Raw genomic sequence first — 26,386 nt, 5'->3', positions numbered from 1 at the left:
GCATGAAATATTTACAATAGATTGTTCTACAGAATACTCATTCAAAGTTGCAGTAAAAATGATTGAAAACAACTTGATATTTTTGAGGTTCTCAGTCCCTAAAATTTATCAAAAGTTCTTGACTTTTGTTACGTTGTGGATCCACTCCAGGCTTTTCCTGACATCAGAATAAACTCCATATCTGTTGTCCTCTCCACAGCCATCTCCCCACGAGACTGTCCCTACCAGGAACCAGCGATTTGTTTCATTGTCCAGCGCCACCATTGGGCCCCCAGAATCTCCTTGGCAAGCATCACTCCCACCTGGAAACATCAGCAAAAGCAATTAAATTCACATTGAGAATCGCTGAATAGTTACAACAAAGGAAGAGGCCATTTGAATCTGTAAGGGATCTTGAAAAGGGTGATTTATCTGGTTTCATTACCCCCACATTTTCCCCAATTTTGTTATTGTCGTATCTTCAGGTGCTAATCCAATTCTCTTTCACAAACCACACCTAACTCTGCAACTATCACACTCTAAGGCAGGGTATACCTTTAGATTCATGCTGCTCACTACATAAAATAGTTTCTTCTTATGTAGTCTTTGGTTCTTTTGCCATTGCTTAAAATTTGTGCCCTCTGGTTCTCACCCCTACCCCAAATAGGAACAGCTTCTAAACCTGTTATGATTTTGAAGTCTACTCCCATCAATTGCTGATTACATGGGAATTCTAGATAACTGTATCGTAAAATATTCCGTATCTTCACACATGGACCTGGTTTCTCAGTGTTGGCAAAGATTACGTGTAATTAAATGAGTAACTTGCAAAGATGATGACAGGTGAAACGAAATATCTTCTAACAGAAATAGGAGTGAAAGATCAAGGTTCATAGTTTTGGAATCTATCAGGGTTGAAAGTGGAAGATATACCTTAAAGGTTTGTCAGGACATTTATTCAGGGTCATTCCTGACCCAATTCAACATCATAGAGGAGCTGCGGGAATTGGATGACTGAGGTCGATGTGAGGTGCCTAAACTGAATTGGGAGGTGGGGTTGCCATAGCTAACCAAAATTGTTATACATGCTGTAAGCTGTATGGCATATTGCTCTACTTCTACTTGATGATAATGTGGCACTGCTTTGCTGACTGTAGTCTGAATGGACACATGCACAGACTCAATGCTAAGGGATGCAAACACACACACAAATGCTGCTGTGAGATGGGCACCCTGGTATGCAACACGTAAACGTGTACACATAGAGCTGTGTGACACACACTGATGTAAGGCACACACACAGTGCTATGAGACACATACACAAGTGCACATTGCTGAGAGATGCACTCGAACAAACACGTCTGCATAACAATGAATGGTTGTGGCATCTGATGTCATCTGAATGGATGGAAGGAACAGTGCTTACCTTGCTTCAGACCTGCACAGATCATATCATCTGTCACTTGTCTCCCAAGCTGAGAGTAAACATTCTTGCATTTGTCATGGTCCACAATAGGAATCTCAATCTAAACAAAAGAAGGCAAGGAAAGTTTGAATTAATTGTTGAATTAGAGCTGATGGGGTGTTTACAAGTGAAGCTGATTGGTTTGTAAACTAGGGACCAATTATCAATGACAAAGGTTTGTATACAGAGAGAAGCTAGTGAGATCAGAAGAGGAACCAGCAGATCTGCACAAGCCACAATATACTGGCTGTCAGTTCTCTGCAGTAAACCACTTTAAACTGAAGGAAATTTGCATATCTTAAGTGGATTAGTGCTAGGGATGACAATTATTTATAAGACATAAGCGAACAGTTCTGTTGCTCTAACTTTACCAGAGGTAAGACAGAAACTCAGTTACTTTGCATGAAAATTTTCCGCCAAGTTGGATGAAGGACGTTAATGTACTATCACCAATCTTGCAGATGACACAAAAATAGACGGGAAAACAACTAGTGAGGATTACACAAAGAATCTGCAGAGGGATCTAGACATGTTAAGCTGGTGGGAAAAAGAACTTGGCACATGGAATATAATGTGGGAAAATGTGAGGTTATGCACTTTGAAGGGAAGAATATAAGAACTTAATTTTATTTAAATAGAGAACGACAACAGAAAGCTACAGAACAGAGGGATTTAGGAGTCCTCATCCATGAATCACAAAAAGTTAGCATCCAAGCTCAGCAGGTACAACGGAAGGGAAATTGAATGTTGGCCTCATTTCAAAGGGAATGGAGTATAAAAGTAGAAAGGTTTTGCTAAAACTGTATAAACCACTAATCAGATCACAGCTGGACTATTGTGAACAAATTTGGACCCCTTATCTAAGGAAAGATATACTAGCATAGGAGGCAGTCCAGAGAAGGTTCACTAGGTTGATACCAGGTATGAAGGGACTGTCTTATGAGGAGAGGTTGAGTAGATTGGGCCTGTACTTGTTGGAAAGTAGAAGAATGAGAGGCAACCTATCGAAACAACGAAAACTCTTAAGGGACTTATCAGGTTGGTGCAGAAATTTTGTTTCCTTGTAGGAGAATCTAATACCAGATAGCACAGTCTCAGAATAAAAGAGCACACAGTTAAAGCAGAGGTAAGGAAGGAATTTCTTCTCTCAGAGGTTAGTAAATCTGTGGAATTCCTTACTGCCGATGCTGCGTTATTAAGTATACTCAAGGCTGGGATACACAAATTTTTAATCAGTAAGGGAATCAAGGATTATAGGGAAATGTAGGAAAGTGGTTGAGAATTATCAGATCAGTCATGATCTCATTGAATGGCAGAGAAGACTCAATGGGCTGAAATGGCTTAATTTGGCTCCTACTTATTGTTAGCATATGCTATAAGTTGTAACTTGAATTGGATATGTCAGAGATATTTCACAAGTGAAACAGCCACCCTGTGCCTTTTGCAAACCAATAGAAGGATTTGGAATAAGGAAGTTTGAGAAGAAACCTTCAGATTAGCAAAAACCCAACAGATTTTATGAACAAAGATTATTGAAATGTTTTCCCAGTGTTCCCTCTGCCCACATTTTTCCCCTGTTTTTATTTGCATGTCTGTATGTGTGTAGGGAGGAGTTTATAAGAGATTTACAGTTTTAATTTGTAGACTTCGCTTAATTTACTTTAGTTATTTACAGTAGCAAATATAAAGACCTGTAATAAATAGTGATTTTGTATTAAGTACGGAAATCTGGACCATGCTTTCTATCAGTCTGGGTCTGCAAATCAAGTAGTTTATGAATTTTGCATATTTCTTTTAAAAACTTTTGCTTTTGTGAAGATTCTGGGAATAACAGGACTTGATTTCCAATGCAATACTCCAGAGAGTTGTGACAATTCGTGGCACCCCCATCCATCACCTTCAACGATTACTCCTTCCAAAGAAGACAACATTGAGCTTTTTACCGGTAGGCAGCAGTACCTGGAAATGGATGCAAGGGTGACAAAAACGAAATCTTTGTTTTGTTGGTTCTGGTGTAGTCCAGTTGTGATACACAAGGAATGAAAAAAATCAGGATTTCATCTGCAGTGATAAATGATGCAGCATGCTTCACAGAGGTTTTTGGCTTGTAGGAGGCCTGATTAGAACAGGTTTATGTTGCAGTAGGTTCACCCATATGTCTGACTCAATCCAGAAACATCTGCTAAATATTGATGAGGCAGTAATGTTCAAAAATTATTATAATAGTCTGGAAATTCACAGAAATCAAGTCAAGCCTGTTTGTTTCTCCAGCTGGTGAGAATGCAAGGAATGCAGAATTGTGTGTTCACAAGTTTAATTATAAAAATTACTATTTTGTATACAAATGATAGATGATTTATGGAAAAAATACTTTTATTCTTTGACTGTGCATTTAAAAATAGGAATAGATACAGCTTTAAACCAAGAAACTGTAGATGAAGACATAGCTTTGTTTAAAAATGAGTTACTGGAATTCAGAGTCAGTACAGTGTGGAGCTGCAGGAACACAGCAGGTCAGGCAGCATCAGAGGAGCAGGAGGTTTTGGGTCGGGACCCGTCTGCAGGACTGGTGAAGTCCTGAAGAAGAGTCCCAACCCGAAATGCAACTCTCCTGCTCCTCTGATGCTGCCTGACCTACTGTGTCCCTTCAGCTGTACACTATATTGTCTCTGACTCCAGCATCTGCAATTCTTGCTATCTCCCTTACTGGAATTCATTGCGCGTTGTATTTACAAGGTGGTCTTATTTAAGCACAGGGAGTGTTTGTTGTATTCTTCAGCTCTGTGAGTGTGTGTCCAGGGGCATTTCTGCCCTGTGTCAAAATTTTGACTTGTTTTTCAACACGATCAGTTGTGTGTGGTAAGGAGTACTGAGTATAGTAACAACTTCTTGATTGGTTCTTGGAGATCAGGCTACAGTATTGTGTTTGGACAATACAACAGCAGCATCCAGCCTGCGAAGGAGAAAACATCTATTTCTTCTTCCTGTAAGTGGAGAAGTAAAACAAAATCCCGAGCAGCTAGCTACTGTCCATTTCCGTCTACAAATTACCTTCTTAAACTAAAAAAGGGAAAAAATGCTTTCAGAGATACTGAAAGGTTAAAACCCCAAACATTGAGTGGAAAGTCATGAATTAGTGGCTGTGTCACCTCATGACCTCATCAAAGAGTTAAAAGCAACTGAAAAACTAAAGGAAAACATCTTATTGATGCCTGCAATTTGGACCGTGCTTGATACTGGATACTTCACTGGCTATTATTTTTGTTTCTTTCCCACCCATAATATTTGTGTCTTGCCTCTTTTTGCAAATGGGAACTTTTTAAAACTGGTTGGAATTTAGTTTATAGTGAGTTGTAAGTTAACAATTTGTGCTAGCCACGCTTTCTAGAACGGGGAGGCGATGGCCTAGTGGTATTATCGCTGGACTGTTAATCCAGAGACCCAGATAATGTTCTGAGGATCCAGGCTCAAATCCTTACCTGTTCTGGACTACATGTGACTCCAGACCTGTAGCAGTGTAGTTGACTCTTAACTGTCCTCTGGGCGATAAGGGATGGGCAATAAATGCTGCCTGGCCAATGACCCCCTCATCCCGTGAATGAATAAAAAAATGTCTGTTTAATGTAGTTGGATCCACAACACTATCAGAGAGGGAGTTCCAGGACTTTGACCCAGTGACACTGAAGGAAGGTGACACATTTCCAAGTCAGGATAGTGAGTGACTTGGACAGGAATTTGCAATTGACGGTCACACACGACAAGGGTCAAATAATGAGAGCTGCACAAAGTTGGAGTGCTGCAGAGAATTTTCTGCGTGTTTAGTAACTTGTCAATGGCAAACTTACCTCCATCAGAGTTTCGGGAATTGAATGCAGGAACTGTTTTCCCCATCCACTGACTATCACCATATCATCTTTAAAACAAAACAATGGAAAATGTTAGTATTCAAAACACAACAACGTCAAGGACATTTCCTATTAGACCATACAAGTTGGGACAGTTTCAGCATTAATCCCGAATGAGAGTTGAGAACATTTTAACAAATGCAGTACTAGGACTGCAGTAGGTCCTTTATAGTCTTTGGGTGCTGTGAAGAATGTTGGCCACAGTTCAGAGTGGCATATAATCCCCAGAAGGTCATATTTGGTGGAATGAATGAATGATGGGAGGGTAGACCAGCTAGTTGCTCAATGCTTGATGTTCGGAGTATCAGGCTGAGTTGTTTGGAATTGTCAGTAATGGCTCAATACGCTGGGGAGACCACTAGCAAACTGCCTCCAGGCTCTGCAGCCAAATTCTAATCCCACATATCTGGGAGCATCTTTGGCTCAGTGGTAGTGTCCTTACCTATGAGCAAAGATGCTTGGGTTCAAGTCCCACTTGCTCCAGAATGTGCTCTAATAACTGAGCAGGTTGATTAGATAATTTCTCCACCATAGCTGGACTGGATTATTGCATTAACAACAATCAAAAAGCCCAGAACCATTTACATCAAAGCAGACCACTTGATTGGCTTTTTATCCACCACCACTGATGGTCGCAGCAGCAGTGTGGACTATCTACAAGATGCACTGCAGAAATTCACCAAAGTTCCTTCGACAGCAACTTCCAAACATATGGCCACTACCATCTAGAAGGACAAGAGCTGAAGATACATGGGAACACCACCACTGTAAAGTTACCTCTCCAAGTCATGCACTGTCTAGCCTTGGAAATATATCACCGTTCCTTTAGTGTCGCTGAATCAAAATCTTTTAACTCCCTCCCCAACAGCGTTGTCAGGTACCTTCACCAAATGGTGTGCAACAGTTCATGAAGACACCTCACCATCACCTTCTCTAGGGCAGTGAGGAATCGGGAATGAACCCTGGTCCAGCCAATGATGCTTACATCTCATGAATAAATGCAAAAAACAAATGGCCTCTTATATCAAATTTGGGGACATAAGCTAAATGACGGTTTAGTCCACATTTAGTTCAAGATGTTATCTTGAGAAAGAACGGAAGCTTGTGCGTAGAATGGCTGTCCGGACAAGCTTTAAGGAACTGATTGGCACTTCTTTGAGGTGCTAGTGCTCATAAGTGCTGCATGACGTATTGCTCACTCCATCTTGTGCTAATGCTGTCTCCCAGCAGTAAACGCCTGATTGAGAAGGAAATACATCTGAGTATACAAACAAGGAGCAAGAGTAAGCCAATCAGCCACTCGAGCCTGTTGCATCATTTGATATGATCATGGCTGAACTGATTGTAACTTAAAATCAGAAATTCCCCCTCCCTGATAATCTTATACCCCTTTGCTTACTCAGAATCTATTCACCTCTACTTTGAAAATATACAACAACTCTGCTTCCACTGTACATTTTAATTTTTGCCAATAATCAGGAAGGAATGTCATGAGTGAAGTCATACTGGACTCGAAACCTTAACTCTGTTTCTGTCTCCACAAATGCTGCCAGACCTGATGAGTCTCCCTGGTGAGTCTCTCCAGCACTTTATGTTTTTATTTTATACAAATGCAGTAAAAAAATCTTTATTCCTTTATCAAATCTTCTTGCAAGAAAGCCTATTGTGGCATTTGCCTTCTTAATTGCTTGTTTACCTCATGTTAACTTTCTGTGACTCATCAACTTATCAAGTACGTTTAAAGTTCAACACTCATGATTTCAGAAATACTTTGTATTTCTGATTTTTTCCTTACCAAAGTGGAAAACGTCACATTTTTCCACCTTGTATTCCATCTTCCATATTTATATTCTCCGGCTTAGTCTCTCCAAATCCCATTGAAGCATCCTCCACAACTGATGCTTCTGCCTAATTCTGTACCATCAACAAACTAGGAAGTACATTTTAATCTCCACATTAAAAGGTAGTTAAAGGCTGCCACTATTTGTTAAGAAAAGGATAATCTATCCAGTCTGGGCAAGGAAACTTGGCTGCAATAAGGCACCTGACTGTATCACTGTAGAAAGATACGATAAAACATTTCTTGTTCAGGAGTTAATGAAATTCCTTGACTCATTGTGAGAATGAGAATTTTAAGTTCAATAGAGCAAAGCCATTGGTGGGAGCTGAGCTGTGTCCAGGATGCCAATGCTTTACATGGAACAATACTTAGTTTATTGCATGGGTCACCTGGTTACAGTGGCCATTAAGAATGATTTAAACGACAAGCTGCTTAAACAAAGAACATTTTTGCATATTGTACCATCAGGAAGAATACACCTCTCTAGGCAGACAGAAAAGGCAAGACAGAGAACAAGATCTTGAAACACTTGTTGGTCTTCTGTAAAGTAAATGTGCAGCTTACAGACCTGAAGCCAGGAATTTTCTTCTGTCCTATAGATCTACTTTTACAAGGAAACATCAACTAACCCAACTACATAAACCATCACAGCTGCTGGATCTGACTTCAAGCTTTGATCCATTTGCTTCAGGGATGGGGAGCACAAGCAACAAGCCCCAGGGTTATACCACGGAAACTTATTCAGAGGTTTTTCTTCTAACTATTCTTTTGTCTTCTTGCTACTTTTCCAATCTTGATAACAGTAATTTCTTGTTCTCACTTTATCTCTTTATCCTTAACGTACCTTCAGTAATGACTTATAATAAACAAACTTTTAACCTGTTAAACAAATGATTGATTGCTGATCTGCTTCAAATTAATCATTGCAAATTAAAAGGGAGCTACATAAGCCATATTAATCACTTGTTCACTCACCACGTGCTGGACACACCTGGCAGTTGTGATACACGTCGATTGTTAGACAACTAATGCAAAAGTATCTTTTCTTTGGTTAGGTGTATTATGTGTCCATTTAGTGTTTGTCTTATATTGATTTTAGTTTGTTAGAATAAAAGTCGTAAAACATGAGATCTTATCCTTCAGTAATTCCCATATGTGACTAGGAAATTTGTATATTTGTTTTAAAATGTTAGATTCTGTATGGGGGTCATAATAGGCTACACATAAACTGGTCAGGGAAGCCTGGATCTATTCAGCACCCAGTATAACACGTGCAGGTCATCGAATAAGACAACCTGAGGCAGGTTCAAACTATGGTAATCAGCAGTTAGGACCAAAATAGCAAATAAATCCAAACTTTCAAATACACGGATCACATTAACACAGCACTCATTTTCCTTTTATCCATTAATTCACAGGATGTTGGTGTCACTGACTCAATATTTGTCACCCATCTCTAATTGCTAATAGCTGCCTTCTTAACTGCTTCAGCCCATGTGGTGTAGGTACAGTCACAGTGCTGTTAGGGAGGGAGTTCTAGATTTTGACTCAGCAGCCAGAAGGAACAGCTGATATAGTTCCAGGGCAGTATTGTTACAGTCCTGTGGATTAATCGCTTGTGCCGCAACTCTAAATAATCTAAATTCAAACACATTCACAGAATACCCGCTCTGAAGAAGGGTCACTGGACCCAAAACATTAACTCTGCTTTCTCTCTATAGATACTGCCAGATGTGCTGAGTTTTCCCAACAATTTCTGTTTTTGTTACATCCACAGAATTATCTGTTTCTTGAACATGCTTAACAAGGTCTCCCTCCCCTAATTCCATACCCCATTAACCCTCTGTATAAATAAACCTTATCATCTAGGTTTGCACAGCCTCAGTGACAACTTTAAATCAATGATCCATTTTCATTAACTTCTTGAAGGTAATAACGGCAGAGTGGCAGCCCTGTGTTTCATGAGATGATGGTTTGTGCCATTGTGGTCAACCCTGGGTTCTGAGGAAGGGTCACTGGACCCGAAATGTTAACTCGGTTTTCTCCTTCACAGATGCTGCCAGACCTGCTGAGCTTTTTCAGCAACATTGTTTGTGTTTCTGGGTTCAGCATCATCTGGTGTGGTTCAGGAGCCCCAATCTGGCATGGCAGTCTCTGAGGGAGACAGTGGGCTGAGAGGGTACATAACTCACCTCTGGCCTCTGTTTTCTCTGAGCCCTCTTCTCAGCTAGCTGAGCTTTCCGTTTCTGTTTGCCTCCAGCAATGCCCTTCCAGACAGTCAGCCTCCAAAGGGTCACAGCCACCAGCGACTGTCGCCCAGGAGAGGGACATAGTGGGTTGGCTGTCCCAACTATATGTGGTCTAAAATTTGACCTCCAGAAGTTTACTGGTTGTCCCCCGTCCCTGCTAAATTAGATGGAACAGGATAGGGGCCCTCCCATACAGGCCAGGATGAGTTCCCTCCTGATCACTATCCCAACTGTTGGACATCAGACAATTGTGCCAAGAGGGAATTGAACACAACTGCAATGGTGTTGGGTTTATTTCTAAGATATTCCCAATGTACCTGTATGTAAAGTTGAGAAGGAGTTCTCTGGTAGACAGATTGGCATCACATAGTCTGTTATTGTCACTTTATGTGGGAGTTCCAACAACGCAATGTCAAATTCAAAGGTTGAGCCATTGTAACAGGGGTGAGAGATAATTCTTTTAGCACGAAACACTTGTTCTGTTTCTTCTTTTCTCAACGTTTTCTGCCTCCCTGAAACAGAGAGGCCGGGAGGTCAGAGAAAATAAGCACAATCCATGGGTCCCAATCTGAAGTAAGTCACGTTCTGAAATTTCCACTTGATTGTGCTGGTTTTTCCTACTACAATTCTCCCAATCTCAGCAAAATCAGCAAATTGATCACAGAACATGAAGCACAAATTGATTTTGGAATCATTTGTGCTACAAGGAAGCCCCAGTCAGAAACCTGACAAAACTTCCAACGCAAATGCTCACCAAGGTGAATTTCCACTAATTATTCTCATTTATGGGCTTTTGAGGAGGCTCCAAAAAATTAAACTAACCTGGAATTTTTGGTTGTAGAGGGATTAATAGAAAAATTTTGAATGGTTTTGAATAACTCTTTTCTTAAATCTTACTATTTATTAAACTGAATACTGCTTAGTATTCTAAAAAAACCAAATGGTGAAGGATAGACCTTCAGCTAATCTTTACACAATTTTATAAGTATTTATTACTTAGCACAAGAATACACCTAGCCCAGCAACTACTTTTTTTGTTTGATTCCCAGTTATTGGACCACAAGTGAATCCCTAGTTAATTCCCATATCAGCATACGATTTAACACAATTAATGTGCAATATTCCCTACTCTCTCTAAAAGAAAATTATAGTTTATATGTAAATCAAAATTTCAGAACAAATTTTTTCAAGATCTGGTTCATTAATGTCCTTTATGAAAGGAAATCTGCTGTCCTTACCTGGCCTGGCCTTCAAGTGTTTCCAGACCCACAACAATGGTGGTTGACTCTTAACTACCCTCTGAAATGGCCTAGCAAATAACTTCGTTGAGTAAAACCACTACAAAGTCTAAAGAAAGGAAGGGAATAGGATGGATCACCTGGCATCCAATTAGGCAATGGAAATGACAAATGTTTTTCCCCAATCCTTCTGATCCTGAACCATCTGGAAGGTTGTGACAAAACTGGGAGAGCTCTCTCAAAGACTTATGGAATTGTACCTTGCAGACAATGTTCCAGACATCACCATTACTATCCTTGAATATGTTCTGTTCTGCCAATAGTACAGAACCAGTAGAGGTTGTGGCACAGTGGTATTCAGTTGGTTGGTAGATGCCCTGGGAAACCTCAACATTGACTCCAGACCCAATGAAGGCTCATTACATCAGATCAAACATGGGCAAGGAAACCTTCTCCTGATTATTATGAACAGCCTTCATGAACTGATGAACCAGTGTTCCTTCATGTTGAACAACACTTCAGGAAGCACTGAATGTGGCATGATTGCAGAATGCATTCTGGGTGGGGCCTTCAATATCCATCACCAAGAGTGGCCGGGCAGCATTACAACTGACCAAGCTGATTGAGTCCTAAAGGTCACAGCTGCTAGAGTGGGTCTACGGCAGGTGCTGAGACAACCAACAACAGAGAAAAACATACTGGACCTCGTTCTCACCAGTCTACTGTCCATGACAGTATGAGTGACCACCGCACAATTCTTTCAAAGACAAAGTTCTGTCTTCACATCGAGGATATCACTGTGCTAAACGGACAGACATTGTACAGATCTAGTAACTCAGTACTGAGCAAAATCATAAGTTGCTGTTGGCCATCAGAAGCAGTGAAATTGTATTCTACTACAGAATGTAATATTGACGTCTGGTATATTTTCCAATCCACTATTACCATCAAGTAAGGGTTTCAACCCTGGATCAATGGAGAATGCACGACGGCATGCTAGAAACAGCACCAGTCAGACTGAAATATATGTAGTTAACTGCCTTTGCTTTTGTATGCTATGCCCATTTTCATAAAACCTCGGATGTTGCATACTTTCAACCTGTCCTATCATCTTCAATGACCTATCCAAGGTCGCAGATACCATAGGCACGCCATGTGGTCAGTGATTTTGATTCACATTGTTTATTAAGCCTCCTCTTTTATTTGTATGATTCAAGTTAAAGCAGATCAGCAGTCAAACATTTGTTTAACCGGATTAAAGGTTAGTTTACTCAAGTTATTATTGAAGGCTCCTTAAGAATAAAGAGATAAAGTTTTGACCAAAGTACTTAACCGTTCCTCATAAGAAAATCTTTCCATTTCGAGGATCAACCTAGTGAACCTTCTCTGGAGTGCTTCCAATGCCAGTATATCTTTCCTTTGAAAAGGAGACCAAAAATGTTCACAGTATTCTAGGTGTGGTCTAACTAGTGCCTTTTAGTTAGAACGCATATATGCTTCTGAAAGGATTAATACCGAGGAGCACTATAAGCAGTGCCTATCTCTTGAAACTACAAGCTCACATTTATAAGTATATAAGTATGTCATCACCTGTTAGATTGTCTGACACTGTAATGGTTTAAGGTATTGTGAGCTAAACAGCTTAGGATCTCATGATAGTGGCACGGTGGCTCAGTGATTAGCACTGCTGCCTCACCGCACCAGGGACCCAGGTTCGATTCCCACCTCGGGTGACTGTCTATGTGGAGTTTGCACGTTCTCCCCGTGTCTGTGTGGGTTTCCTCCGGGTGCTCCAGTTTCTTCCCACAGTCCAAAGATATGCAGGGTAGGTGGACTGGCTATGCTAAATTGCCCATAGTGCCCAGGAATGTTTAGATTAGGTGGGTTAGACATGGGAAATGTAGGGGAATGGGTCTGGGTGGGATGCACTTCAGAGGGGCGGTGTGGGCTTGTTGGGCTGAATGGCCTGTTTCCACTCTGTAGGGATTCTAAGATTCAAAGGAGGGACAATTGACATCTGATCCTCCTTAAAGTCTATGTAACAATGTCTATCAGATCAAAGTAACTTGTAACTAGTTGTTAACTATAAGAAACTGTTCTAGTTAAACCAGGAAGTGGCTTTCCTGTACCACACAGGACCAAGCAGGCACTGTCGTTTCCAAAATGAAGAGAGGACGCTGGCAGCAACATCCATCATGAGCAGCAGCTGGTATCGTGCCTTGATCTGGCATGCCCAATTAATATGCCAATGCAGAAAATCTGTCTCCAGATGATTCAATATTTCTTTGCTGTTATTTCACCAAATTCCTGAAACATTTAATATTTGTTATAATTTAGAATAACCTACTCAAACTGTGTAAGAATATTAAAATTATCTCTCTTCCTCACTTTACTGCAGATAACACTAGGCAGTAGCCCATGACGCTCACTGGTGCTCGTCTGAGCCACCTTGTCATATAGAGATAGGATTAGGCCTTACAATGTGTAAATACTAACCTAAAATAACTTTAAACGATGTGACGTTAATGTGTTGGAAGTTGCTCAGATTTGGATTGTCAGGGTCATATGGAGGATGAAGACAATGGGCTGCAGTTATGATCCACTTCTGCCCTACAGAACAAGCAGAAATAGAGGATTAGGTGCGACAAATATAAGGAATTACTTATATTTTTGTTATTGTGAAAAATATCAAACTTTTTATCCTGGCACACAGTACCATGCAGCAACAAAATGCTCAGCAAAACTCATTGCCTCATTCTGACACCATCAAGCTGCTTCTAATTCTCCATCCTTATAGATATGTATGAGAATATCAACTGATTTATACCAAAAAAATGGCTGTCAATTTTGGGAGTGTCATAGAGTGTCATTTTCTCTCCTTGGGCTCTAGCAAGTCTTCTCACAAAATTATCTGCTGTTCTGTTTGGCGTGAATGCACCATGTTCCTGTGGAGCCATGACCATGACATTATCATGCACTCACCAGTAACAGAAGTAGTTGACACTTCCACGACACTCCGGGATTTCTATTGCTAATACCATATTTAAAGCCCACCTGTGTACCAGGTCAATCACTGCCAGCCACAAATAGCCCTTCATAGTCCATATTGTGGGAGGGAAGTGGAAAAGAGAAGCTTCTGAGGGTACATAGATGGCACAGGTCACACTTCACTGGAAGTGCAAGCTCACATTTGTCATTATATTGCCATTTTACATCAGCTCCTGTCTAAGCAACTATCACAGGAACAGCAGCTACTAAAATCAAACTACACAGACTACTAGTTCTTAGCGACATCCATGTTAGAACCCTGTCTAAGCGAGTACTATTCTCCTAATGTCCAGTGTAGTATAACGTCTTGTCATTGTTCAGGATTGACAATAACCAATTCTTCTGACCAACATGTGAGGTCAGCCTCAGCTGATGGGTGACCAAACCCTGACAGACAGTTCATACTGAGGCTAAGACTGAGGGAGCTCCAAAGTGATGTTATATTAAAAGTAGAGTTCTGATGAGGAAGTGGAGACATTCTCAAAGACCTGCAGATGAAGATTGGATGGTTATTCATCATATAGTGATATCACCCAGGTATCATAAGGAGAAATTAAGGATAGCGTGTGAAGTACCTGTAGCAGGGCATATAGGAATATGGAAAGTACTGGCATCAATAAACAGGCATGGCCAAGACTTCATAGCAGGTAGTGCCATTTAGTAAAATGTGTTATACATATCAGGAAGTAGGAAAACCTCAGCATATAGTTAACCAACTTTGAAACCCATACTGGTTTTTGAAGAACCATTTAGTTGAGTACTAATGGATTGTGCAGGACAATTACCAAAATAAAAGCAGGACATCACTATATCCTTATAATTATGAATAAGACAACTCAATTCTCAGAAACTATTTCTGTAGGGTAAGGTAGTAGTTGAAAAGTTAATAGCTTTTTTTTTCCAATTGAGATATTGTTTGATCAGGGTTCCAGCCTTATGTCTGAAGCTTTCCAGGAAATCATTAGTACTTTGGGTTTAAATCAATTGTAATCATCCGTGTATCATCTGCAAACACAGGGGAGCTTTGGAGTGATACCATCAGACTGTCAGAACCATGATAATAAAACAAAAAACTGCAAAAACTGAGGATCTGAAACAAAACCATCTCAAAACCATGATTATGGTATACTGTCATGAATATCCACAAGATTGGGATAAAGGACTAGATATCTTATTATTTATTTCCAGAGATTCCCCAAATAAATCTACTGGATTTAGTCTATTTGAATTTGCTTATAGTCATGTGATTAGAAATCCATTAAAATTGATTAGGGAGAAGTTCTTGGATGGAAAAGATGCATCCTCAATGTTGGAATACCTGTCCGTATTTGTAAAGAGACTCACAGGAGCATGTAGGAAGCACAAGAACGTTTGAAAGTTTCAGAGACAAAAATGAAACTACATATAAATATTCATCAACCAGAACATTTCAATCAGGAGATGAAGTATTAGTGTTCCTGCCATTACAAAATGAACTTCTGACAATGAAATTTAGTGGCCCATATTAAGTAACGTAGAGTGGTTAGTAATGTAGCTGATGTGATGAATACTTCTGATCGTGGGAAAAACAATCGGTTATCTCACATAAATTTATTGAAAAGGTATCATCCTAGGGAAGATAAGGGGAAGCAAATGTGTCAGGTGTTAAGAGTAGGGGAGGGTGACAGACACAATAGAAGTGAAGCAGAAAGAGAGGTAGACACGTTCAAAGTGAACCTCCTACAATTCCATTAGCTATACAGAAATATTGAGACAGTTAGAAACTGTGCTCTTATATTTAGAGAAAAGACAGTGGGAGAATCTTGTAAGACTGCTGAGAAAGTATGAGTAATCTGTAGAGATACACCTGGATGTGCTACATTAGCTAAAGATGATGTGCACAGGGGAGTCAGGACTGATAAAACAAGTTGTGGTGATTACAGAGATTCAGTACATTTAAGAGAAGTACCCTACCATGGAAAAAGAGACTTTGGAAATGTTGTTGGCTCTTCAAGACTCTGAAGACTATATCAGACACAAAAACAAGGAAAACCTAATGCACACTATTATAATCCACCAAACTTCATTGAGAAGTTTAAAAGTTGGAATGTGAGAGTATTCATATGGAGTCTTTTGTTACTATCGCTTAATGTAAATATTATTTATGTTATTGGAAAAGACAAAGTAATTGCAGATGCATTGTCCTGAATGTAAAATGTTGGAACAAATTAAAGATTTAAGAAATACTACTATGACATGGTTCAATAATGTAATGTGAATACACTTTTTGGTGTACACAGCTGCCAGGACTCATGCTCTTTGTTACAGAGAATGGTGTCAATTCCTCCTACTGTATGTCTCCTAAACCAACACATTCCCTCTGTACCCTCACCTGAGTGACTTCCTTAACCATGGTGCCATTGTCGTTCAGTTCATTTCCCCCGCAGCCCCCACTCTCATCTAGACAAGCCTAGAGAACCTCACACATGTTGGATAATTGCAAAGGCTAAGGGTCCTGCCTCCTTACCCATCTCTCTGACAATAAAACCCTCTCATCCCTGAACACTGACCAAATTTGAAGACCCTACGTTATGAGATGTGACTGCCTCCTGGGACAAAGAATCCAGGTAAGATTTCCCCTGCCTGATGTGTCACAGTGTATGCAATTCAGCCTCCAGTTCATAAAATTGAAGCCAAATCTGCTTGAACTTCAAACACTTACTGCAGACATGTTTGCTCCAGATAATGGTAATGTAATGTGAATACATTCTGTACCAAGGAGCTCTCACATGCTGCAGCCTTGATATATCACCTGTCCTACCATACTTAACGTGCTCACAGTAACTATTTAATTGTCTCACTTTGAAATACACCTATGTGCTAATATATTTTAATAAGCTTATCACTTACTAGATTTTCAACAAGTAACTCTTCTTCTTCTGAAGTAGAGTAAGAATCAATTGCTCGAGGCTACCAACTGCCAGCTGTCCTCCTCCCACCTTCACCTGTAGGTGCTGCTGACTGCCTGTTGTGGTGCCCTCCTTTTACCTTCTCCTCTACGTACGAATGACTGCCTGTTGTGGTGCCCTCCTCTCACCTTCTCCTGTAGCTGCTGTTGACTGCTTGGCTCATTCCTCCATTCACTCGCTATCAACTGTCTGTCTCGGGGTTCACCACACACACATGCTTCACTAAGTGCTGATGACTGCCTGAATCAGGGTTCTCCACACACACATGCTCCTCTGGGTGCTGTCGATTGCCTGTTTTAGGGTTGTCCACACACACACTCCTTTGGGTGCTGCTGACTTCCTGTCTCAGGGCAATCCTCATGCTTGTTTATCTTTCTGGACAGTTTTCTGCAGGTTTTGAGAAGTTGGACTCTTCCAGAGCGTTTGTGCACCCTTTACACACCAGTCGCTCTCACTGGTCACTCTCACACAATTGTCTCCACATTTAGTAGTCTCAAAGGTCACCAGATCTCCCTCCCCAAAGGATCCCTGACAATCTCTCATCCAACATATTTTGGGATCTATCCTAGGGGGTTGGGGGCAATCTTCAACTCTCCAGACAGATTACCATGGCCATCCAAAAGAAATGCAATGAGAACAGACATGTTTTTATCAGTTCTAACCTCTATATTCCAGGTTTTAGACCCCAAGAACTCCAAACTTCCATTTCAATGAAGAATGTTGGACACATATATGACCATCTGCATTCAGGAACCACACAAAATGAATCACAGCCCTTTCCCAATCCCAGTCCACAGAAATGTGAATTGCTGGGTCCAGGGATGTGACTTGGGATTTCTGACATCTTGCAACATTTTCATTGTAATGGAATCACTCTCCAATATGGAGAAAATCTCAGCCAAATAATCTGCAAAGGAATGTAGACAGGTTAAGTGAGTTGGCAAACATTTGCCAAATGGAATATGATGAAGGAATATGTGAATATGTTCATTTGGCAGGAAGAATATGAAAGCAGTGTACTATTTAAATAAGGAGTAATATCAGAATCCTGTTTTACAGAGGGATCTGGTGTCCTGGTACATGAATAAGTTGCTAAACATGGAAAGAAAGTAATTTGGAAAGCAAATGTAATGTTGTCCTTTATTTCAAGAAGAATGGAATATAAAAGCAGGAATGTGTGCTGCAGTTGTGTACAGATGAACCATATCTTAAGAACAGCATACAATTTTGGTCTCCTAATTTAAGATATAAATGTGATAGAAGCAGTTCAGAGAATGTTCTCCTGCCTGATTCCTGGCATTAGGGAGGTTATCTTACGAGGAAAGGTTGGACAGGTTTGGCCCTGTGTCTGTTGGAGTTTAGGAGGATGCAAGATGATCTTATTTAAGCATATAAGATGCTGAGAGGCTTCAACAGAGTGGAGGCTGAAAGAATGTTTCTCCTTGTGGGAGAAGCTAGAACTCAGAGACAATTTAAAAATAAAGGGTCTCTCATTTAACATGAAGGAGAACATTTTTTTTTCTCAGAAAGTTGTGAATCTTCAGAATTCTCTTCGCCAGGTAGCAGTGGAGTTGAGGTTATTGAATACTTTTAAGGCAGAGGTTGATAGAGTCTTGACTAACAAGGGAGTTCAAAGGGTTTTGGGGTAGGCAGGAAAGAGGAGTTGAGGCCAAATTCAGATCAGCCATGATCTTATTGAATGCAGAGCAAACATGAGGGTCTGTACACATTCAGGAGACTCTAGGGTCAGGTTACTGAATGGCAATCTATGTCCATTGATTTGTGTCTGACCAGTCTGTTCCTGCAGAGAGAATGCTCAAAATAATGCAACAAAGTTTGTTTCACTCACCAATTAATGACCCACCACAGAAAGGAATGCCAGTTTTCGACAACATTGTGATCCATGGTAAGGCTCCTTTTGATACAGCTCTGCCCTGTGCTATTTTAGGTTGGATTGATGATGGTTTTATTCTCGGCTTCCCACACACTGGAATGTTTTGCAAAAAAGAAGTTTCATTCAAAATGAGCAGAAAAATAATGTGTTGAGACTGACGAACATTCAAGACAAGATTAATCACGAGAGTATTAGCTTCACCGAACAGATTTGAGGTCCCTTGCTCTGGCATGCACATGCAGTGAGAGGTGAAAGATGTTAGGTGCCATTACATGCACTGAATTGCAAACCTACAGTTTAAACATTTTCCCCGTCAAATCCTGTTTCAGAGCAGAAATTAAATAGACATACCATGGGAGCATGTGTAAGTGTGTTACTGAGGAGGGAAACACACAATTATTAAAGCATAAAGGAGGCCATTCGGCCAAGCATTAATAGATAGAGGTATTAGGTAGCTCAATGTTACTGGTGCTCCACACCAAAGGTGAGGATTGAACTCATCTGAATGGTGGACTCTAACACGGAATTGTTTATTCACCATGCACTTAAAAATGGGCAATACCTTCTGAGTAGAAATGTTCATGAATCCTGATCACTAATCCCTTTCAGAATTCTCACGTTCACACATCCTTTTGCAGCTGACAAAATTGAGAGATCATTTATCACTTGGCTGATGATCTGCCTAAGGTGACATGTCCTTGTTTCCTTTGACACCAGTTGTTGATTAATTACCTGCTGTTCAAAAATTAACTCTCTGGACATGAAATTCTCTGGATGATTCTGACAGAATTTAGACAGACATATGAACAGGCAAGGAATATAGGGCTACGGACGATGTGCAGATTAGTATAGAATGGCATCATAGTTGGCACAGCCATGGTGGACCAAAGGGCCTGTTCCTATTGTTACACCTGTTCTATGTTTTGTGTTTAAATAATGAAGCTCTAGATAAATCTTTATTTTTCTTCTTAATAGTTCATAGAGACAAGGTGTCAGAGATTTCGGCTGCTGAATGAGAGAGCTAACTGATAAGTAGGCTTTGTCAGGTCAATGTGGGACCAAGTGACTTGGCATGAATTTTATTATTTGCATCAACTTATTTCCATTATCATGTATAAATTCATTGTGTTTCAGTCGAGCCAGATACTGGCTGACAGCCTTCCTTAACTATTAGAAAGGTATTCTCATAAATCACTCGCACTGATCACCCTCACTGGTCACTTGCAACAATCACACTCAGAACTCTTCAAACTACAAATTCTTCCATCTAAAAGGATATGGACAGTAGATACATGGGAGTACCACCATGTCCAAATTCCCCTCCAAATCACACACCATCCTTACTTGGAAATATGTCACCATTCCTTCAGTGTCATTGGGTCAAAATGTTGAAACATGCTCCCTAACTGCACTATGGGTGTCCATTCAGTAAATGGGCAGCAGCAATTCAAAAAGGCACAACCACCTCCTCAAGGACATCTAGGGATTGGCAATAAATGCTGGCCTCATCAACCAAGTTCATATCCTTTGCATGAATAAATTTAACAAAATTTACATTTCACATGTTCTGAACTCGACTGCTCTTTGATTGCTTTAGACTCACCACATCATCTACTGAAAGGCCTGAATGTTAAGATTGAGATGTGTAAAACAGTGTGGCACAGTCACGAAGCAGTTGGCTTGAGAGTCCTCAATATTGACTCTCAACTCCATGAAGTCTCATCGCATTGGGTCAAACACTGGCAACAAAATCTCCTGCTGATTACCATGTACCAGCCCACTCTCAGCTAGTGACTCAGTAGACCTTCATGTTGAATACCACTTCAAGAAATCACTGAGGGTGGCAAAAATGCTGAATGGGATGTACTTCGAACAGATCTATCAATTCAAGTCTGGGCATCAATGAGGTACTGTGGGCCATCAGCAATAGCAGAACTGTACTGCAACACAATCTGTAACCTCATGACCTGGTGTAGCTCGGACTCAGGGAGTATAAAGACATGAATCTTGTGCCTTTAAAGTATAAATGTGTCACAAGATGTTTCAGTGGAGGGTGAAGATAAACTGGGGGTGTGAACAAAGCATGTGAGAGTCAGAGCAGTAAGAAGCTGAAGGAGTGGCCTTTAAGAATGATCTTCACGAAATTGGAGATGGAGGGTTTCACAGAAAATTTCAGAGAATGGGATTAAGTTGTTGAGGGCTGCTCCTCGCAAATGTTGGACACACAATTTTTTAGCCTTCAAAACCTGCAAAGGGTATGGGTCTGTGATGTTTGATTAGACATTGATTGTAGATCTGCAGGTTGATGTGTGGTTTGACTAGTTTCCCATTCCAGGTTCCTAGAGTTAATTTGGCAAATTAACCAGAGAACCAATGCATATCAACCAAAACAAATGTTTATTATTTAGAGTCTGCTATTGCCACAAATATTTTAACTGGGTTACAAAATGTTCCAGTATATCATGCATACATTATGAAATAAATTCTGCAATAGATGTTCTGATCATGTGTTCTGATTTACACTGCAGTTCAGGATTAAATATGGTTCAAAACACAACTTTATCATTACGCCTGACCTTTAACTAATGAGGGTTTAGAGGTGGAAATATGATTAGTTTTAGTATTGTAGGTAGAAATTGTGTTGAGATTCAATATGGAATATGTTTTTCATTGGAAATACCTAAATGTATAAACATTTCACCAATCAAACCATCTAATAATTTGAAAAGACAGCCTTGGTTGTATGGAACTTGAATACTTCTTAAAACAGAGACATATTATTGAAGATGTTAATCTTGCCCTCAACAGAACAAACACATGGATGACAAATTCCAGGCTGGTTGGCTGGTTGTGGGATAGGCAGAGCACCTTTTCTTTTATGTCTTCTGGTTAATGGGAAATACCATTCACACAGCCAGCATAACACTTTTGCTTAACCTGTTGTTCAAATATTTGCATTGCTTGACCTTTTTGAGGTGATTTGAGGTAGCTTGGACACCTCAGGGCTGCATATGGTACCACTTTGATCAAATGTAAATTTGTACAATATTACGCTTAAAGTTCAAGAATGAATAAAACAGTCTTTACAAATTGAGTTTTGGAAAAGTGTCGGATTGGGACAAAAGGTTTGATGCAAATGAACTCAATATCCTAGGGATAGACAGAAAGACGCACCATCCTGATTCCTGAAACAGACTGAATCTACTATCCCAACTCATACTGTGCGCCATCCTGATTACTGAACCTCGACATTTTTATCTATCCCAATTACTCAACCCTGATACTGTACACCATCCCTATTACTGAACATAAAACTGTACACCATTCCCATAGATGAACTCAAAACTGTACAACATCCTGATTATTCAATGCCGATAATATACACCATCCCGATTACTGAACCCAGATACTGTACACAATCCCAATTCATCACACCTGATACTGTACATCTTCCCAATTACTGAACATAAAACTGTTCACCAGCCCCATTACTGAACCCTAATACTCCACACCAACCCAATTCCTGAGCTCTGATGCGGAACTCCATTCCAATTCCTGAATCCCAATAATAGACACCATCCCAATTTCTGGACATAAAACAGTACACCATCTGACTATGGAACTCTGATATTGTATCCTATTCCAGTTACTGAAAACTATACTGTACGCCTTCTGATTACTGAACATAAAAAAAACCATACCAATTACTGAACCCAAAACCATACACTGTTCTAATTACTGAAGTCAGATTCAGTACACCATCATGATTATTGAATCTTGATTCTATACCTCATCACAATTATTGAACCCTGATACTGTACTCCATCCCGATTACTGAACCCTAATACTGTACACCATCCCAATTACTGAACTCCGATATGGTACAACCTGTCGATTACTGAACTCTGATTCTGCACACCATCTTGATTACCTAACCATGATACAGTACAGCATCCCATTACTGAACCCCAATATCCTAACCATCCTGATTCCTGATAAAATATAGCATCCCGATTTTGCACATCATCCCAGTTCCTGAACCCTGGTTCTGTACACCATCCTGATTACTAAACATAAAACTATACCATTTCCCCAGATGAACCCAAAACTGTACAATGTCCCAATTATCAACATTGATACTTTGCACCATCCCGATTACTAAACCCTGACACTGTACAACATCTCAATTTCTCAAACTTCATACTGTACACGAACTCGATTACTGAACATAAAATTGTTGACCATCCCAATTACTGAACCTCGATACTGTACACAATCCTGATTACTGAACCCAATATGGTACACCATCCCGATTATTGAACCCTGATACCATACACGATCTCAATTTGTCAAACTTGATACTGTACACCACCCGATTACTGAATATAAAACTGTTCACCATCTCAATTACTGAACCTCAATACTGTACACAATTTCAATTACTGAACCTCAATACTGTATATAATCCTGATTACTGAACCCTGATACTGTATACCATCCCATTTACTGACCTGATACAGTCACCATTCTGATTGCTGAATCCTGATACTGTACACCATCCCAATTACCAAACATAAAACTGTACACCATCTGACTACTGAACCCCTATATAGTACACTATCCCAATTACTGAACCCCGATACTGTATCCCATTATGATTACTGAAAACTGATACTGTACACCTTTCCGATTACTGAACATAAAACTATACACCATCCCAACTGCTGAACTCAGTTACAGTACACCATACCTATTACTGAATACTGATACTATACATCAACCCAAGTCTTGAACTTCGATACAATATACCTTTCTGATTATCCGGATATGGTAAAACATCTTGATATATAAAACCAAAACTGTACATCATACTAATTACTGAAATCCCATTCAGTACAGCATCAGCCCTGTAACTGAACCTTGATACTGTACACAAACCTGAGTCTTGAACTTCGATATAATGCACCTGAACCTGGATACTGTACAACATCCTGATACATGAAACCAAAACTGTACACCATGCCAATTGCTGAACCCAAAACTATACACCATTCTAATTACTGAAACTCACTACTGTACACCATCCCAATTCCTGAAACCTGGTACTGTACACCATCCAGTCTAGTCAACATGAATACTGTTCACTATCCCTATTACTGAACCCTGATACTGTACACAATCTCGATTACAGATCCCCAATATTAGACAATTACTGAATTACTGAACCTAAAACTACATACCATCTGACTACTGAACCCTTATGCTGTACACCATCCCAGTTACGGAACTCTGAGACTGTAACCCATTCCAATTACTCAAAACTGATACCGTGCACCATCTTGATTACTAAACATAAAACTATTACACCATCCTGATTCCTGAAACCTGACACAGTACATCATCCAGACTACCGACCTCCAATACTGTACACTATCCCAGTTACTGAACCCAGATATAGTACACAATCGCAACTACAAAATCCCGACACTGCACTCCATCCTGATTACTGAATCCTGATACTGTACACTTTTGGCATTTCTGAACCCAAATACTATACACCTTCCCAATTCCTGAACCTTAATATTTTATATCATCCCAATTACTGAACTAAGATACTGTACACCATCCTGATTATTGAACTTGATACTGTACACCATACCAGTTCCTGAACCTCAATTCTGTATGCAAATCCAAACACTGAACAACAGTGAATCCTGATACAATACACCGTCCTGATTACTGAACCTAGATACTGCACAACATTCTAATACTTGAAACCAAAACTGTACACTATACCCCTTACTGTACCCTGATACTGCAGACCATTGATCAGTGAACCCAGATACTGTACAACATCCTAATTTTTGAACACCCATACCGTATATCATCCCCATTTCTGAACCCTGATACCGTATACCATCCTGATTATTGAACTGGATACTGTACGTCATACCAATCCTGAGCCTCAATTCTGTACACCAATCGATCATTGAATCCTGACGTAGTGACTCCAGGTGGTGGCCTGACACAGTGAGACAGAGAAATGGGAGATCTCATTGCCATCTGCTGATCAACCCTGGAAGGATCCTGTGGCAAGAAAGGTTAAGGGTCAGAGGGGCCCTTAAGTAAGATGGTAGCATAGTGGTGATGATATTGGATTAGTAATTTAAAGACCTAATCTAATGGTCTGGGAAAGACAGGTTCAAAGCCCACTGCAGGAGCTGGTAGGATTTATTGTCAATACACAATATCTGGAATTGAAAGCTAGCCCCAGTGATGGTGACCATGAAACTATCTTTGATTGTTGTGGAAAGCCATTTGGTTCATTAATGTTGATTAGGAAAGGAAATCTATCATCCATATCCAGACTGGCCAACACGTGACTCCAAATCCAGAGCCATGTGATTGACTTTTAATTGCCCTCTAAAATGAACTGGAGAGCCACTCAATTCGAGAGCAGTTAAGGATGGGCAAGAAATTTTGGTCTTGCCAATGATGCCAACATCTCATGAAAGAAGCAAAAAAAAAGACAGGAAGTGCTGTGGATAATGTGTTGCAAGGCTTGAGATGGCTCAATGATCTCCAATTCAATAACTGCCGCTCTGCTGGGTGTCTGCCACTGAACACAACGTATTCTATATCTACGGCTTCATCCAGCTCCATTCCTCTTTAACAGGCCTGTCCTGTTCTCTTCTGCTATCTCCATGCTGTTATCTGCTCCCTCGTCATACACCCCTGTCATTGCCCATCCGGTATGCAATCCCATTTCCCCAGCCTGAGAAACAAAACCTGCAACACCAACAGAATTATAAAGTGAATTTTCCAAAATCTGAAACCAAACCAAGAAACACCCAGAAATTAACAGGCAGCCGGAAAGAACAAACCAGCAACTGACCTGGGAGCTCGGGGTGATCCCTTCCTGCCGCTTAGCGCCAGCTGTTGTTGGGTCAGATCATCAGAATCAGGAAGGGTCCTGCAAGAAGCACAGGACCCCGATTTAAATCACATGCAAACTTTGAAATCCTGATTAAGGAACCCTGGCATTTTACAAATTCCAATTACAGAACGCCAATAGTCTACCCCATCCCAATACCGAATCCTGATACTGTACAGCACTCTGATTACCGTAATTTAATACTGGGCACATTCCTGATTACAGAACCCCGTAATGTACACAATCCAAATTACTAAACTTGATACAGTACACAATCCTGATTGCGATCCCCAATATTTTTGTAGATACCATCCTGAGTACAAGAGTCTGATAGTGCACATCGTCCCGTTTATAGATGCCTCAATACTGTACACAATCATGACGACAGAACCCCGATAATATGCTCCATGACAACTGCTGAACACAATATTGTACACATTCTGGTTTCTGAACCCCAATACTGTACAATGAACCCTGTTCACGTGGTCTTGGTGGGCTTTTTCGGATGTAGCAGTCTCGCATCCCACCACTGGAACAGCCAGCTGGGAATAGAGACTCGATACCCGCTGTCCTGCAGCCATTTAATGTTTGGCATGCACAGATGAGGGACTTCCTGCTTTAGGGATCTTGCAGCCAAACTTCCTTCGGCAAAAGGGACATACAACCTTCTTAATCCAGGAACCAGTCCAGTTAACCTTTGCAGTATGACCTCCAGTACAAGTTAATCCTTCCAAGAGAATGAATTTATAGTCAGTATTCCAGGTGTGGTCTCATCAAAGTCCCGTAGCAAAACTTCTTCATTCCTGTACTCCCAATTCCCTGACAATAATTTCCTACCTAACTACTTGCTGGAGCTGCATGTTGACTTTCTGTGTTCCTTATATGA

At 40.4% G+C, this 26,386-nt stretch overlaps 1 protein-coding gene across 4 annotated transcripts; it reads right to left on the bottom strand.

Moving 5' to 3' along the window:
• Positions 1 to 25,907, bottom strand: LOC109933232 (mannan-binding lectin serine protease 1-like). 4 transcript variants are annotated; one of them, XM_048604165.1, is made up of 7 exons: positions 25,462 to 25,907; positions 19,129 to 19,204; positions 18,522 to 18,659; positions 13,173 to 13,286; positions 5,290 to 5,357; positions 1,406 to 1,505; positions 1 to 302 (listed from the first exon to the last, which is right to left on the bottom strand). In XM_048604165.1, the coding sequence occupies exons 3-7, from the start codon at positions 18,565 to 18,567 to the stop codon at positions 109 to 111; spliced, it is 522 nt and encodes a 173-aa protein (XP_048460122.1). In that variant the 5' UTR covers positions 18,568 to 18,659; positions 19,129 to 19,204; positions 25,462 to 25,907; the 3' UTR covers positions 1 to 108. The 4 variants fall into 4 exon arrangements, with proteins under 4 accessions (XP_048460122.1, XP_048460123.1, XP_048460120.1 ...); XM_048604166.1 differs by lacking the exon at positions 19,129 to 19,204; XM_048604163.1 differs by lacking the exons at positions 19,129 to 19,204; positions 25,462 to 25,907 and having other exon boundaries at positions 18,522 to 18,960.
• Between the last annotated feature and the right edge of the window lie 479 nt (positions 25,908 to 26,386).

The sequence above is a fragment of the Rhincodon typus genome, chromosome 13, assembly GCF_021869965.1.
Source record: "Rhincodon typus isolate 14 chromosome 13, sRhiTyp1.1, whole genome shotgun sequence".
NCBI classification, from domain to species: domain Eukaryota; kingdom Metazoa; phylum Chordata; class Chondrichthyes; order Orectolobiformes; family Rhincodontidae; genus Rhincodon; species Rhincodon typus.
The sequence above is the reverse complement of the archived record's forward strand: the minus strand, read 5'-3'. Positions and strand labels throughout refer to the sequence as shown.